General features: G+C 45.1%; 1 protein-coding gene across 2 annotated transcripts in view; it reads left to right on the top strand.

Moving 5' to 3' along the window:
* The window catches only part of matk (megakaryocyte-associated tyrosine kinase), an 81,952-nt gene that overhangs the window by 53,447 nt on the left and 13,061 nt on the right, over nucleotides 1–15,444 (top strand). For both annotated transcript variants that reach the window (XM_072244635.1, XM_072244634.1), the window contains exons 6-8: nucleotides 1,238–1,331; nucleotides 7,906–7,971; nucleotides 10,768–10,867. In XM_072244635.1, coding sequence (XP_072100736.1) covers nucleotides 1,238–1,331; nucleotides 7,906–7,971; nucleotides 10,768–10,867 — 260 coding nt within the window. The remainder of the gene's footprint in view (nucleotides 1–1,237; nucleotides 1,332–7,905; nucleotides 7,972–10,767; nucleotides 10,868–15,444) is intronic.

Genomic DNA, 15,444 nt, shown 5'->3' with positions numbered 1-15,444 from the left:
ACACTTACGTGTGTTATTAGGCTGGGGAAAAAAGGTGAAGACAAAGCTGTCAGGTTTCAGCCCCGATCATGACCCACCAATCCCTGCCAGACACTGTACTATTAGCTGCAGGATGAAGGTAGCATTGGGTTACTAATTCTGAATATCGTACTAAAGTCCGATACACGAGACCGTATCATGCTTAAGAGAAAGATGCCTGTCCTGCCAGAGTTTTATGGACTGACCATCTGTTTCAGAGGGAGGTTAAGGTCCATGCTGTGCCTTTGGATATTTAAAGGCTGATTTTGATGACATGAGCAGGCAAATTAACTTTCCAAGGCAGCTGGGGAAAGTGGATTTGGCTCGTCCCTGAAGGGCAGGATTACACTGATAGCGACCCTTGTCGAAATGCTCCCAGTGCTGCAGAACCCTTGAGAGGTGACAGGTACCTACATCTGTGGATTTTTGATGGGCGTTGTGAGAAACAGCCTAGAGAACCTTCAAAGAAATGAAGAATGCGGGTCTGCCTTACAAGAACCAAACCGCATTCTCTTCAACCAGGCTCGGAGATGTAGTACTCAGAGCTGTTCTGTAAACAAACGTAGGGTAGGTTGTACAAGAGGGTACAAGCTACTGGCCGGGGGTGGGGGGGTTGCGCACAGTAACGTAGCAGTTAGCACAATACTTTTACAGCTTGGGGCACTGGAGTTCAGAGTTCCAACGCTGTCTAGGAGGAGTTTGCATGTCCTCCCCATGAATGTGTGGGTTTCCTCCAGAAGCTCCGGTTTCCTATCGCATTCCAAAGACGTACCAATCAGTAGGTCAACTGGTCACTGTAAATTGTCCTGTGATTAGGCTAGGGTTAAATAGGTGGGTTGTTGGACAGTGCAGTTCATTGGAATGGAAGGGTTTGTTCTACGCTGTATTGCTAAAAAAAGGAAGAAAGGAAATGGGTAAGTAGGTTAGTGGTAAGGTACATTGTACAGATGGGCAGGAAAGATGTTATTCTGTACCTTAAATTGGCTCACTAATATTGAACACTTAAACAGGCTTGCACCAGTTTCTGTGGCTTGCAAAGAGCAAAATAGTTGACAGTAAATGTTCAGGACATTGGTGGTAATGTTGCAGTGCTGGTTCTTGGCGAGGACACAGTTTCAAGATCCTCTGGTCAATTCCACTCAGTGTGATAAATATCTCATCAAGAAGTGAAGGATGAAAAGGTCTGATCTATTATTTTTGTCCGTTTTATTCTATTTAGTATTACACGAAAGATGCATCTGGGCTCATCACTAGATTAACAAAACCTAAACTTAAGGAAGGCACAAAGTCAGCCGCAGAGGAATTGTCAAAAGGTAAATACTGTGCATGGGTCAGTCACATTTATACAAGTTTCATGTTCTGTCCTATACCATATGCCACACTGGTGCTTCCCACAATGATTGCATCCATATCAGGAGGCTGGAGCCAATGGATATTGATTAGTGTTTTAGGAATTGTAATCCTAGCACCAATGTTTTTCTTTGTATTCTTCGATAAATCAACCTGAGTGAGAAAGAGAAAAGAACAAATCCATTTTAGCTCAATTTATTGTCAAATTGTGGTCTGCAAGGTCCAAACTCAATTTCTTTACTTAAGTTAGAGAGTTTATTGAGTATTACAGAGATAAACACAGTAAACCTTCAATAAAGGCAGTAAGTACACAGCAAGATTTGTGTCCAAGGTTTCCTTTCTTTCACCCGAGTCCCCTGGGGTTCAGTCTTCTCTAATTATGTCAATAATGTTGTGTGGCCCTTCTCCTTGTGTTCATGCCTCATGATATATAGTCACCAGAGCCTAGATTATGGGCACCCTTTGCTCACTCAGGGCCTCCTCATGATTCAGTATGTTGACCCCTTCCTACTGTCTGAGTGTGCCATCTCTGAAGGCGTTTGGCATTCACACTTCCTCAAATACAAGTTTCTTCTCTATAAGCTGGTGATTTCCCAACCATTTCCTCTGTCTTTATGTGCTTGCAAATCCATGCAGATACACCCTGCACAGAACAACACAACCTTTTCATGGGCCCTCTCACTGAAGCTTTCCCATCATGCTTTCTGGCTGTGGGCTTGCATTTTAACAAAACAGGTAATAACACAAAAGATGCCAATATAGCAGACTAATCCTACGTCCACACTACACCGGATAATTTCGAAAACATCGGTTTCGAGTAAAAACAACAGGCGTCCACACTAAGCGTTTTTCAAAATATCTCCGTCCACATTAGACGGATATTTGGGTGAATCTCCTCCTACTGGGCACGCGCAGGACACACAGAAAACAAGCGAAGAGGAAACGGTATACTTGGTGCGTGTTTGTCCAGTTACAGTACAGACTAGAAAAACTTAAAAGGACTTGCTCTTGGCTCTCGCGCAGGAGGACTTAAAACTAAAAAAAAACCAAATACTGGAGTGTATGGAGGCAACCGACAGGGTGACCCAGCTGACAACGAACATTGAAAAACTGACTAACTCAGTTGCATTAATAAAGCCCTTGTTAAATGTATAAAACGCCTGCATCAGTGTTATCTTGTATTTCCATACAATGTCACATTAGGCGGTTACACATCTATTGTCAGCGAAGTACTTGCATAAATAAGTAAACCACCTTCATACAAGCAAGGACAGAAAACAAGGCAAAGTGAGTATACTTATTTATTCAGTAAGCTATGGGTCAAAGTATTTGGTGAGTACATTTCTAACCCTTCTGGCTTCAGTCTTGTTGCCATCTGTTCTGAAATTGTTAGGTGGTGGCGTTCAAGAAAACAACGAAATGCCGCGCTGTGGCTATCTGTTCCAGCACGTCATGACAGCGTTTTTAAATAGTCAAAAAAGCTGACTTTACAATTTAACTCTCACGCCGTTCACACCGACTGAACGTTATAACAGCTTGCGCAGTACCAAGCAGAAGCAGAAAAAGCATTTTTGTTGTGGTGTTGTCATGACAGTGTTTTTAAATCTCTCCGGTTACCCCGTACGCGCTACAACGGATATTAGGCGTTTGCAGATTTATTCACTCTGGAGATCGTTTCTGAAAATCTCCATTTTCGGGGGTTGAAAACGTCGGTTCAGTGTGGACAGAAGGTCAAAACGAAGAGAAAAAGCTTTGTTTTCAAAATTATCCCGGCGTAGTGTGGACATACCCTAACACTGAAGCACACATTTGAGATCACTCCCTCTTGCAGCATTACTCCTTGCCTGGTTGCCCTGCTTCAGCTAGTGAATACTTCACTCCCCCACCCACTCTCACCTATCCGAACTTCTACAGCATGATATCGCTCCTTTAACCATTAAGTTTTCCTCACCAGACCTTCCCCTTTTGCCCTTCTGGCCGTGGATTATTTCAAAAATTTAAAGTACGTTTATTATCAAAGAATGTATAAGTTATACACCTTAAGGTCTGTTTGCTTGCAGGCAGCCACAAAGCAAGAGACCAGAAGAACCTAATTAAGAAAAAGGAAAGACCATAACACTACTGCGCTGAGAAAGAGGGAAAAAGCGCGCGCACACCCACCCCAGTATTTCAAAGCAGACTGAGTCCCGCCAGAGTAGGCCCAAACCTCGATCTCAGTTCATCATATTAGGGGGTCGAAAAGGCCACAAAACCTGCAGAGGTGACAGCCGTCGGAGCAGCTCACAGCCTCTGCGCTGCAGAGAGAGAAATGAACATCGCGTGAGAGCGAGCAAAATCAGCCTGACCCTCACCTCCGGTCCCAGCACTCGGGCTTTCCAGTCTATCTAGGTTGGCATTTAAATTGTCCAAGCACCAGGTAGTGCCTCGCTCTGGAACCCAGATCCTGGTACAGTGACATGCTTGGACCACACAGCCCAAAGCCATTCTCGATCTCTCCAAATTGGCTCGGCGCTTGGAGTGATCCAACCTCTCACCCTGGTTAGGTGGACGGGCAGTGAAACTCTTCCACACTGACTCCTCTCCAAATTGCTCACTCCAACTCCAACAGCGATACCAGCTCTGTCAGCGACCCCGTCTTGAACACATTGCGCCTTGACTTTGCGATGCACCTTCGAATCAACTTCACCTCCACTTGCTTCTTCATTGTTTGCAGTGATAGTTCATCACGATTTACTTCAGAAAATGTGTTATTAGTAATGTTTTTGTCAAATTTCTTGCGTTTTGAACTACCAGTGAGCTGTTGAGTGCATTCGGAGGTGCCATTTTAAACCAGAAGGCCCTGGTTCACTAATTTTCTTCCTCTTCTCATTTCTCCTCTACTTTTAACTTTTACTCTGCCCTCATTGAAATTACATTGCTGTAGTGTTACTTTTAAAGGAAACAAAATTCTAAGAGCATGTTCTCTCGCCATGTTTTGTCTCATTTCCGGTCAGTGGGTATTGTTGACAAGGCCAAGACATGATGCTGATTCATAATAGAGAAGATTGTGTGAGTTGGATTTTTTGAACTGCTGGAGTCCTTGTAATGAATGTACTCCCCTGGAGATATAGAGTACAGATTTTCAGGAAATTGAGCCAGTGGTAATGAATAATCAAAGACATATTCCCAAAGTAGAATCACAATATGACTTGGAGGAGAACATGCAAGCTCCAATATTCCCGAAATTCCTGGTGTCTGCTGCTCTTGTCCTTCCAGGTATTTGAGGCTGTGGGTTTGGGATATACTGTTGATGAAGCTTTGGTAAGTTACTGCAGTGAACTATATAAATGATGCATTCCACCTCTGAATGAGGACTATGACTGAGTGTACATAACTCACTGGGCTTTGACTGTGGTTGACAGCTCTATACACAATGGCTACATTCCCTGACTCCCTTGCTTCCATTGTTTGACAGGCGCTAAAATCATTTCCACTGAAGTAACGGATGAGAATTCACACATTGGCTTCGTGATTCACACCTGCCACACTTGGGCAAGGGTGTTGGTATAATACCAAAGCTGGAGGCATGCAATGCAGGACAACATAAAGACAACGAGCTTTGCCAGTGATTTACTATCAAGTGGCTAAATTGGAACTCAGTGCTGCAGCTAATGCTCACCTTGTACAGCTGAGTGAGCAACAAGAGTGAGAAGGGGCCTCCTTCCTTCCACCCCTACCACCACCAGTGCTATTTATAGGAACCATTAACTATTTGCAGACATAGCCCCACTTTCTGTGGTTGGAGTCTAATGCTTTAAAGAGAAGTCTACAGGGAACGAATTATATAGCAGGTGTGGAACAAAACAACTGCTTTATGTGCCCAACCTTCCCCACTCGTAGTCTTTGTTCCCTCTTCATGTGGTAGATTGTGGTTACAGTATCACAAACACAAAACAGAAAATCTGCAGTTGCCGGGGATTCAAAGCAATACAATCAAAATGCTGGAGGAATTCAGCAGGTCAGGCAGTGTCTGTGGAAAAGAGTAAGTAGTTGACATTTCGGGCCAGGACCCTTCTGAAGAAGCCTTGAAGTCCTAGCCTGCGGAGTTCCTCCAGCATTTTGTGTGTGTTGGTGTAGTTAACGCGTGTCTCACTGAGAAAGTGTCTCACTGAGCTTGCCAAGTCCCTTCAGCAGCCTTGCACAGAAGCACAAAGGCAGCAGAGGCAGAGGAATGTTCTGACAAGAACTGTCCTTTGTTATCCAAATAACAAGCTATGGGTAACAAAGGACATCCTGAATGCTAAAAAGAGGGCGTTCAGAGATGGAAATAGGGAGGAGCTGAGGGCAATACAGAGGGACCTGAAAGCCAGGATCAGGGAGGCTGAAGACAGGTACAGGAGGAAGCTTGAGTGGAAACTCCAGCAGAACAACATGAGAGAGGTCTGGAGGGGGATGAGGGCCATCACTGGGTTCCGGCAAACTAGCAACAGAGGAGCTGAAGGCAGTGTGGACAGGGCCAATGAACTGAACCTGTTCTTTAACAGATTTGACATTGTGGCCCCTGCCCATCCCCCACGTGAGTCATCTGTTGTCGGACCCCAACCAACACTTATTCCACTCTCCCCTCCTACCCCCACCCTGCTCTCATGACTATACCTCTTTCCCACACGTAACCACCACAGTGGGCTACACAGCTGAACAGGTGAGAAGACAGCTGAAACGTCTCAACCCAAGCAAGACTGCAGGACCGGATGGTGTCAGTACCAGGGTGCTCAAAGCCTGTGCCCCTCAGCTATGTGGAGTATTTCGCCATGTATTCAACCTGAGCCTGAGGCTCCGGAGGGTTCCTGTACTGTGGAAGACGTCCTGCCTCGTCCCTGTGCCAAAGACACCGCGCCCCAGCGGCCTCAATGACTACAGACCGGTGGCATTGACCTCCCACATCATGAAGACCCTGGAGAGACTTGTTCTGGAGCTGCTCCGGCCTATGGTCAGGCCACATTTAGATCCCCTCCAGTTCGCCTACCAGACCCAACTAGGAGTTGAGGATGCCATCGTCTACCTGCTGAACCGTGTCTACGCCCACCTGGACAAGCCAGTGAGCACTGTGAGGGTCATGTTTTTTGACTTCTCCAATGCGTTCAACACCATCCGCCCTGCTCTGCTGGTGGAGAAGCTGACAGCGATGCAGGTGGATGCTTCCCTGGTGTCATGGATTCTTGATTACCTGACTGGCAGACCACAGTACGTGTGCTTGCAACACTGTGTGTCCAACAGAGTGATCAGCAGCACTGAGGCTCCACAGGGGACTGTCTTGTCTCCCTTTCTCTTCACCATTTACACCTTGGACTTCAACTACCGCACAGAGTCTTGTCATCTTCAGAAGTTTTCGGATGACTCTGCCACAGTTGGATGCATCAGCAAGGGAGATGAGGCTGAGTACAGGGCTATGGTAGGAAACTTTGTCGCATGGTGTGAGCAGAATTATCTGCAGCTTAATGTGAAAAAGACTAAGGAGCTGGTGGTAGACCTGAGGAGAGCTAAGGTACCGGTGACCCCTGTTTCCATCCAGGGGGTCAGGGTGGACATGGTGGAGAATTACAAGTATCTGGGTATACGAATTGACAATAAACAGGACTAGTCAAAGAACACTGAGGCTGTCTACAAGAAGGGTCAGAGCCCTCTCCATTTCCTGAGGAGACTGAGGTCCTTTAACATCTGCCGGACGATGCTGAGGATGTTCTACGAGTCTGTGGTGGCCAGTGCGATCATGTTTGCTGTTGTGTGCTGGGGCAGCAGGCTGAGGGTAGCAGACACCAACAGAATCAACAAACTCATTCGTAAGGCCAGTGATGTTGTGGGGTTGGAACTGGACTCTCTTATGGTGGTGTCTGAAAAGAAGATGCTGTCCAAGTTGCATGCCATCTTGGACAATGTCTCCCATCCACTACATAATGTACTGGGTGGGCACAGGAGTACATTCAGCCAGAGACTCATTCCACTGAGATGCAACACAGTGCGTCATAGGAAGCCATTCCTGCCTGTGGCCATCAAACTTTACAACTCCTCCCCTGGAGGGTCAGACACCCTGAGCCAATAGGCTGGTCTTGGGCTTATTTCCTGGCATAAATTACATATTATTATTTAACTATTTATGGTTTTATTACTATTTATTATTCATGGTGCAACTGTAATGAAAACCAATTTCCCCTGGGATCAATAAAGTATGACTATGCCTATGACTATGACTATGGCTATGACTATGAATGTTACATTCAATTTCCCTTCCAGGTCACAAGACAGCCTGACTGAGAAATGTACATGTGTTCCTTCAGCAGATCACCATCCTGGGACTCCACACCTTGTGGGCGTACATCTCCTACCACCTCTGTAAGGTTCTGAAAGGTTGTCCTTCTCAATGGTCGTTTGAGATGTCTTTAAGTCTTCTCAGGAAAGACTCCCATTGGAGAATAAAATAAATCACAAACTATGAGACTTTGTTCAAACCGCACTGGGTAAACTTTCCCTTCTCTTGACTCTGCCCCTGCTTTGTTTCAGCTGGCTGGATACTTAATATGGAGCAACTTAACATAGGAGATCAGATAGGAGAAGGGGAGTTTGGAGGTGAGTAAATGATTAACGAATGAATTTCTATTCTTTTAATTGTGGAGATTCTGCAGATACTGGAAATCTTGATCAACACACAAAATATTAGAGGAATTCAGTGGGTCAGGCAGGAAAATGAATAATCGACTTTTCGGATTGAGACCTTTTATCACACCCTGTCTCGGCCCAAAACATCAACTGGTCACCTTGTTGCCTGACCCACGAGTTCCTCCAGCATTTTGTGCTATGTAACGTTCAGTCTCGTGAGCTCTGAAGTGGCTGTTGAAGCTAATGGGGTGACTGTAGATTCCTCCAAAGAGGGGCAGGAGGTAGCTGATGGAGTAGGCAGATAGTTAGTTTCTACTACTTACGCAAGACCTCAATGTGGTCCTGGTGCATGGCTTTGAGATTCTCAATGTTATCCCGAATAATCCTTCTCCTCCCTGAATGGTAATGAGTCATGTTGCGTTTCTTTAAGGAGACATTTGTGTACCTCTTTGAGTTGTTTTCTCACTCCACCCGGTGACTTCTCACCCCCGATGCTGCCTGGGGTGGATTGACTGTGAGTCTAGACAGGCATGTGTACAATATGAGGTATTCAACATAATTGACAGACCATAACTAGGGCCTATATTTTCCAGGAAGAGGGCACTGACTGTGATTCACTCATCTTTCCAGTGGGCGGGGACCAGCACCAACCACCACATTTGGCCTTTTCTGAACCTTACTAAAACTTTGCCCACCCGTCGAGACAGACTGTGCACACCTGCCTCAGGTTTGCCGGCTCGGACAATTATATTCGTCTTCCTTCCACAACGTTACACAATTGCACTGAAGGCTGGTGCCAAAAGTTTCTGCGTCATTGGGGAAACGCTTCCCTTAATCTTTTCTCATTGTAACGTTCCACCTCAGCCCCAACAAACTCACCATGGGGGTGAGGCTAACTTTGAGAACTAATGGAAAACAATTCCATCTGCACTACGCCCCATGGAAGTTACAACCTGGTTTAGCCATAGAACAAAGCCCACTCTTCACTGTCCCAAAACCTAGTCCCGATAAAGCAACCCGACATTGATTTTTAACGCTGGCCGGCAACTCCTCCAACACCACTGGTGCCAAACTATATCAGTCTCTGCCGTTCCTGTGGATTCAACATCTATGGCCAATGCTGACCTGTAGAGGGCCTCCTCCTCCTTAAAAAATCACTTCTTAAACAAACTAAATTAATTTTTTAAATGTGGCAGGCTTTCTGTCCCACCCCAGGGCTATTGTTTGGGCAAAATCTACCATCACCAGGAACAGGTCCTCCTGCCAGGCACACTAGTGTAACCAGCCACGTTCCCATGTAGTCACATTGCAGGGTCTCAGCCGAGAGAATAGAAGCTGCTTGATCCACTGGATTTATTTAAGCGATCTGTTTTTACTTCCTCGGGATCCATCGTTGGGCTGTTCCCTTGCCCCACCACATGTACCTGACTGGCAGCATTATGACACATGGCTCTATAACTTTACTGCTGTCTTGACCTCTCTGATATCTCCACTAGAATCCTTGTCCAACATCCACACTTGCCTTAATATCAAGAAGATCAAAGTCATCATCATATGATTCTGCTGCAAGCTCTTTCATGGTTTCTTAATTCTCCGTGATTGTGACCTAATGTTTAACCAGATTGCACACAGCTTGAACAAACCATTCAACCTTGTGACCTTGTGGCTTCATTACCACCACTGCCCCAGTGCTCAGAAATAAATGCTAGAAAGACACTGCGGCTATTGTCACCAACTCCACCTTCCGTTGTTGTCAGTGTATTTAAAACTTGGCTACTGTATTTTCCTCTTCACCAAGTTTAACCATCGTAGTTCACTGCTCCCTACCTGCTCTGGCTCCCAGCACAGAAAAACCTCAAAATGAAACTTTAATCTTTGTCTTTAAACCCGTCCCTTTATTCCTCTATTAGCATTTAGCTCACCCTCACTCTCTCAAATTACAGAGTGGCCACTTTATTAGGTACACTTGTACACCTGCTTATTAATGCAAATATCTTATCAGCCAGTCATGTGGCAGAAACTCAATGCCTAAAAGCATGCAGACATGGCCAAGAGGTTCAGTGGTTGTTCAGACCAAACATTAGAATAGGGAATAAATGTGATCTAAGTGACTTCCACTGTGAATGATTGTTGGTGACAGATGGGGAGGTTTGAGTATATCAGAAACTGCGGATCTCCTGGGATTTTCACACACAATGGTCTCTAGATTTTACAGAGGATGGTGCGAGAACCAAAAAAACATCTAGTGAGTGGCAGTTCTGTGGCAAAAATGCCTTGTTAGTGAGAGGGGTCAGAGGAGAACGTCTGAATGGAAGGTGACAAATAGCTACATGTTACAACAGTGGTGTGCAGAAGAGCATCATTGAATGCATAATGCATCGAACCTTGAAGTGGATGGACTACAGCAGCAGAAGACCATGAACACACACTCAGTGGCCACTTTATTAGGTACAGAAGGTACATAGTAGAGTGACCACTGAATGTATTTCTCTAAACTTCTGACAGTTTCATATCTTTCCTCCTTTAAGAAACTTAATTATAGTTTATTTCAAGCAATCACTTAGTATTATTTCCTGGTTTCTCTGATTCTACTTCTGCTTTTAAAAGGTCCCCTGTAAGTGTCTCAGGCTCTCCTGTACAAGTCATCAGACAAATACTGTTTACTTCCATTGTGAATCATTGAGTTAAATTTCTGAAACTATTCCCAAATATGTCTGCAAGTTCTTCAGAGGAGCGCAGTCTAATCTGCACTTTGTATTCACGTAGCTGTGTTTCAAGCGGAATACATCGGGGAAAAGGTGGCTGTAAAGAACATCAAATGCGATGTCATGGCTCAGTCCTTCTTGGAGGAAACTTCTGTCATGACGTAAGTGTGGTTTTCACTCCTTCCATCCTTGCCTTTCCTGTGAATGCTGACATCTGCTGTGTTATAGTTCTCTGGCTGCCTTTGTAGCTTATTTATCAATCACCCAATGAAGGTTTCAGTGCGGGATAATATTCAGGAGACAGAGTTCTGACTGAGAATTGTTATATCAGGGATGTAATGCCAGTTATATCGGTCCAGTTAACACCCTGAGTGAGGTCATTCTTTGCCCAGTGACTTTATGTTGTGACTGACCACCACCGGACACAGAGTACATTTTCTTTCTAATGTGTTAACAAGTTGTATTTTAAAGAGGAAAGCATAAGAGTTTTGTTTTTCCCCTTAAGGTTATGAAACACAATCCTTTAGATTATGAGGACACTCAGTCCTCGTTTATTATCATTTAGAAATGCATGCATTAAAAAATGATACAAGATTCCTCCAGAATGATATCACAAGAAAACACAGGACAAACCAAGACTAAAATTGACAAACCCACATAATTATAGCATATAGTTACAACAGTGCAAAGCAATACCATAATTTGATAAAGAGCAGACCATGGGCACGGTAAAAAAAAAGTCTCAAGGTCCCGATAGTCTCATCATCTCACGCAGGTAGCAGAAGGGAGAAACTCTCCCTGCCATGAAACTCCAAGCACCGCCAACTCGGCGATGCAGCGCCATTGGAAGCATCCCACCCCAGCGGACCCTGAGTCTGTCCAAAAACTTCGAGCCTCTGACCAGCCCCTCTGACACAGCCTCTCCAAGCACCATCCTCTGCCGAGCACTTCGACCCCGCCCCGGCCGCCGAGCAACAAGTAAAGCCGAGGACTCGGGGCCTTCTCCTCCGGAGATTCTGGACCACACAGTAGCAGCAGCAGCAGTGAAGCAGGCATTTCAGAAGTTTCACCAGATGTTCCTCCATGCTCTCACGTCCGTCTCCATCAAATCAGGATTGTGCACGGCACCCTACTTGACAAATAACAGACGTCACCACCGGAGTGGCCGCTGGGAACTGCGTCGCGCCACCATCTTCTCCTCCTGAGATGATCAGGGATCCTGAGATGTGGGACTTCAATTTCTAAACTTTACCGAGATTCACATTGTGCCAACTGACTCAGGAAAAAGAAATGAAGTATCTGTCTGTTTTTCAGTACAGGTGGAGATACTTTGAGGGGTGAGGTGGGGCTGGTTGAATGTGAATGGATGCACTTCAGTGGCAGTGTGCCTATCTCAACAAGTGTGATGGTGGGTTATTGCCCCATGGCTCCAGCGACCCCAATGTCAGTGATGTGACAGCATGGAACACGTGCTTAGTACTAGCTATGGAGCTGTGCTTAGTGTTAAAAAAGAGGCAAAATTGCATAGTTAATAAAGTGGTAGTGGGGTCATTTTAATTTTTCTTAAAGGGTTTAAAAGAAAATACAAAAGTAGTGTAGTTATGATGAAAAACTGAATTTTCAAGTTCTGGATGGTGGCTGTGCGGTTGTGAGTTCTGGGATATGGCCACTAGGTGGAGCAGTAGTCACAGTATTCACCCAAAGCCCCACGTGCTGAGTATCAGTACCCCAGTGTTATGCCGCCTTCTGTTGTTGTCAGGATTAAGGCTGACTTGCTTCCACACTGTGGCCAATGTTCCAACAGGAGCGGGAGCATGTCAGGGCTGAATGTGCCAGACCTGGTGGGCAAGTTGCTTGTCGATGAGGTGCTGCTCTACCTTCTACAATTTATGCAGGGGCCCTCTGTGTTTCCAGGCATAGATTCACGATTATCACAGTGACCCAAGCGTTTGTCTGCAATGAGTGGGCTTGAGCCAGGTTATCCGAGAATCAGTGGGGATGCTGCATATTTTAGAACATAGAACAGTATGGCACAGTACAGATCCTTCAGTCTACAACATTATGTCAACCTTTTACCCTACTCCAAAAAACCCTTCCCTCCTCGTACCCCTCCATTTTTTCATTCATGTGCCTAACTAATAGACTCTTAAATATCTCTAATGTATCTGCCTCTGCCACCACTTCTGGTGGCTCGTTCCACACACCCATCACTCTCCATATAAAAAAAACCCAACATCTGATCTCCCCCTATACTTTCCTCCAATGACCTTAAAATTATGACCTTTCATATTAAGCGATTTCCACCATGGGAAAAAGGCACTGGCTGTTCACTCTATGCCTCTTAGCATCTTATACAAAAATATATATTTTCAAGGAAGTCTTCCTCACATCCTTGAAGATTTTCCTGTCTCCACCTGTGACAGAGCTCAGAATAAAGTGTCTGTTTTGGGAATCTGGTGTTGGGCATACAACTGACTTAGAGTGAGTGGAGCTCAGTACTGCTGGTGTTGGCCTCCAAAATCCTACAAGTGAATTTGCATTAGTTTGCAGAGATAGCATTGGTATTTTTCTAGCATCCTGGGATGACTGCTTCAGGTAATCCAGATCTTAGGACGAAATAGAAGTGTAGACGTTATATACTGTGAATTTTGTGCTAAATCTGAGGTCTTGACCAAGTTCTCTTTTGCTCAGTTGACCGAGGACTATGCTGGCACATTGAACGCAATGCTGAGAGATAGCTTCTGGCTTTACGCAGAAGTCCATGTTTTCCCAGGGTCTCCACAGTGAATCTTTATAGTCAATGGACAGTGAGGTGGTGCAGGGTCAGGTTGGTGAAGGACTTTGGTCTTGCAGATGTTGAGTGTATCAGCCATCCTTTTATCTGCAAGTGAACAATGGTTTGGAGCTTCTGCTCTTAAAAATGTACAAATGTATGCTCACCACAGAGGATGCTAAGAAGGTCTTCCAATCTAATTTTGGCTTCCTCTGGAATGCAGAGTGGGGTTTTTCAAACTGATCCTCCTCAGTGACTTCAGAGTCAGGGTGACAAAAATGCAAGGCTTCGTCAGCAGGGAGAAGTAGAGCAGACCAACTTCAACAAGGTTCTTCTCTTAACAAAGTGCTTGGAGATTAGCCTTGTCATAACCAATACACTGTTTCATCAGAGGGACAAGCACAAAGACATCGTACTGTACCCCAGTCCAAGCTCTGAAACCTAAAGGTTATTACAATAGTCTGATTGAGTAACCAATGGGAAGTCTGCATCTCCTGTGCCATAACAGGATCAATGATCATTGGACCAGCCACCATCTTGTTTCCTCTGTTATCTCCACCAAGTTGGTCTGAGACATCAGCACCAGCGGAAATGTCGTTGCAAGGAGATCAGTGCTGAAGCTCTTAAGAACCTTACAAAGGCCCCATTATCAGACAGTGCCTCACAGGCAACCTGTGTCTGTAGTGGGCTACCCTGAATCCACCATCACAGGCACCATGGTTACATATCGTTAGCTGACTCGTGGTCCATTGACGCTCAAAACAGAGAAGAAACATTTGGCATGACGTCGGTAAATGGAGAAACAGCACACAGTTGGCAGCTTACACTTCCCGTGTGACCCACTGACCTGCACCCCAAATGCCTCCTGGTGGCAGAAACCGAGACCCCAGATTGAATTCATCAACCACTCCAGTATCTTCAGAACCAAAGTGAAAACAAGTTATCTCTTCTCTGATGAGCACTATAGCACAGTATGAGCCCTACAGGCCACGACGTTATGCCAACCTTACAACCTACTCTAAGATCAATCTAACTCTTTCCTCCTACATAGCCCTCCATTTTTCTATCACCTACAAGCCTATCTAAGACTTTTTTAAAAGTCCCTAATATATCTGCATCTACCACCACCCCTGGCAGGGTTTTCATGCACTCGCCACTCTCTGTGTTGAAAATCTGCCTCTGACTTCTCCCCTTAACTTTCCTCCAATCACCTTAAATTTTGCCTCCTCAAATTAGACATTTCCACCCTGGGAAAAAGTCTCTGGCTGTCCACTTGATCTATGCCTCTTACCATCTTGTACTGCCTCAGACTGCCTAAGAAGAAGAAATCGCTGTGCAATTTTTTTTGGGAATGCTTATATTTGCTCCAGCGTCACAGTCAGTGAATAGTTGTCTAGGTCGAAAGTTCCATGAAGCTGGATCCAGCCTTCCCTATGCCTTGCAAGGGACCATCCAACCTGGCACTATTATCACAGTTCCATTCCTCTTCCTCTCCGAATGCCTTCTCTGCATTTCAAAGCAATGTACCCATCTCAGTGGGACGCTGCTGCTTCCTACGCAACCTGGAATCTGGAATGGAAGGACCTAGTGTATGGAGTTACTGGCTAACATGTCACAATTCCACTGGCAGCAAAGTGCCATAGAAAAGACAAGCAGGTCAGGCAACAACTGTGGAGAGACAAACAGAGATAACGCTTCAGATTAATGAATGTCCATCAGAACAGGTCTCACAGTATGGAGACATTTTGCCCCTATAATGAACTTACCTCATTTACATCCAGTCACAGCACATTGTGAGGGCACCTCAGTACAATAGCACTTTAACTATTTTGGCCACTGTGCACTACAATGGTTTATTTTTTGCTTCTAATTGTGTTCTTTCTTGTATAATTTATGTAAGAGATGTTAATTATGTTTTTCTTCTGAATATTGTGCCACTAATGTTATGTGCCTGTTACGTTGTTG

This window comes from Mobula birostris, chromosome 26 (genome assembly GCF_030028105.1).
Source record: "Mobula birostris isolate sMobBir1 chromosome 26, sMobBir1.hap1, whole genome shotgun sequence".
NCBI classification, from domain to species: Eukaryota; Metazoa; Chordata; class Chondrichthyes; order Myliobatiformes; family Myliobatidae; genus Mobula; species Mobula birostris.
The sequence above is the reverse complement of the archived record's forward strand: the minus strand, read 5'-3'. Positions and strand labels throughout refer to the sequence as shown.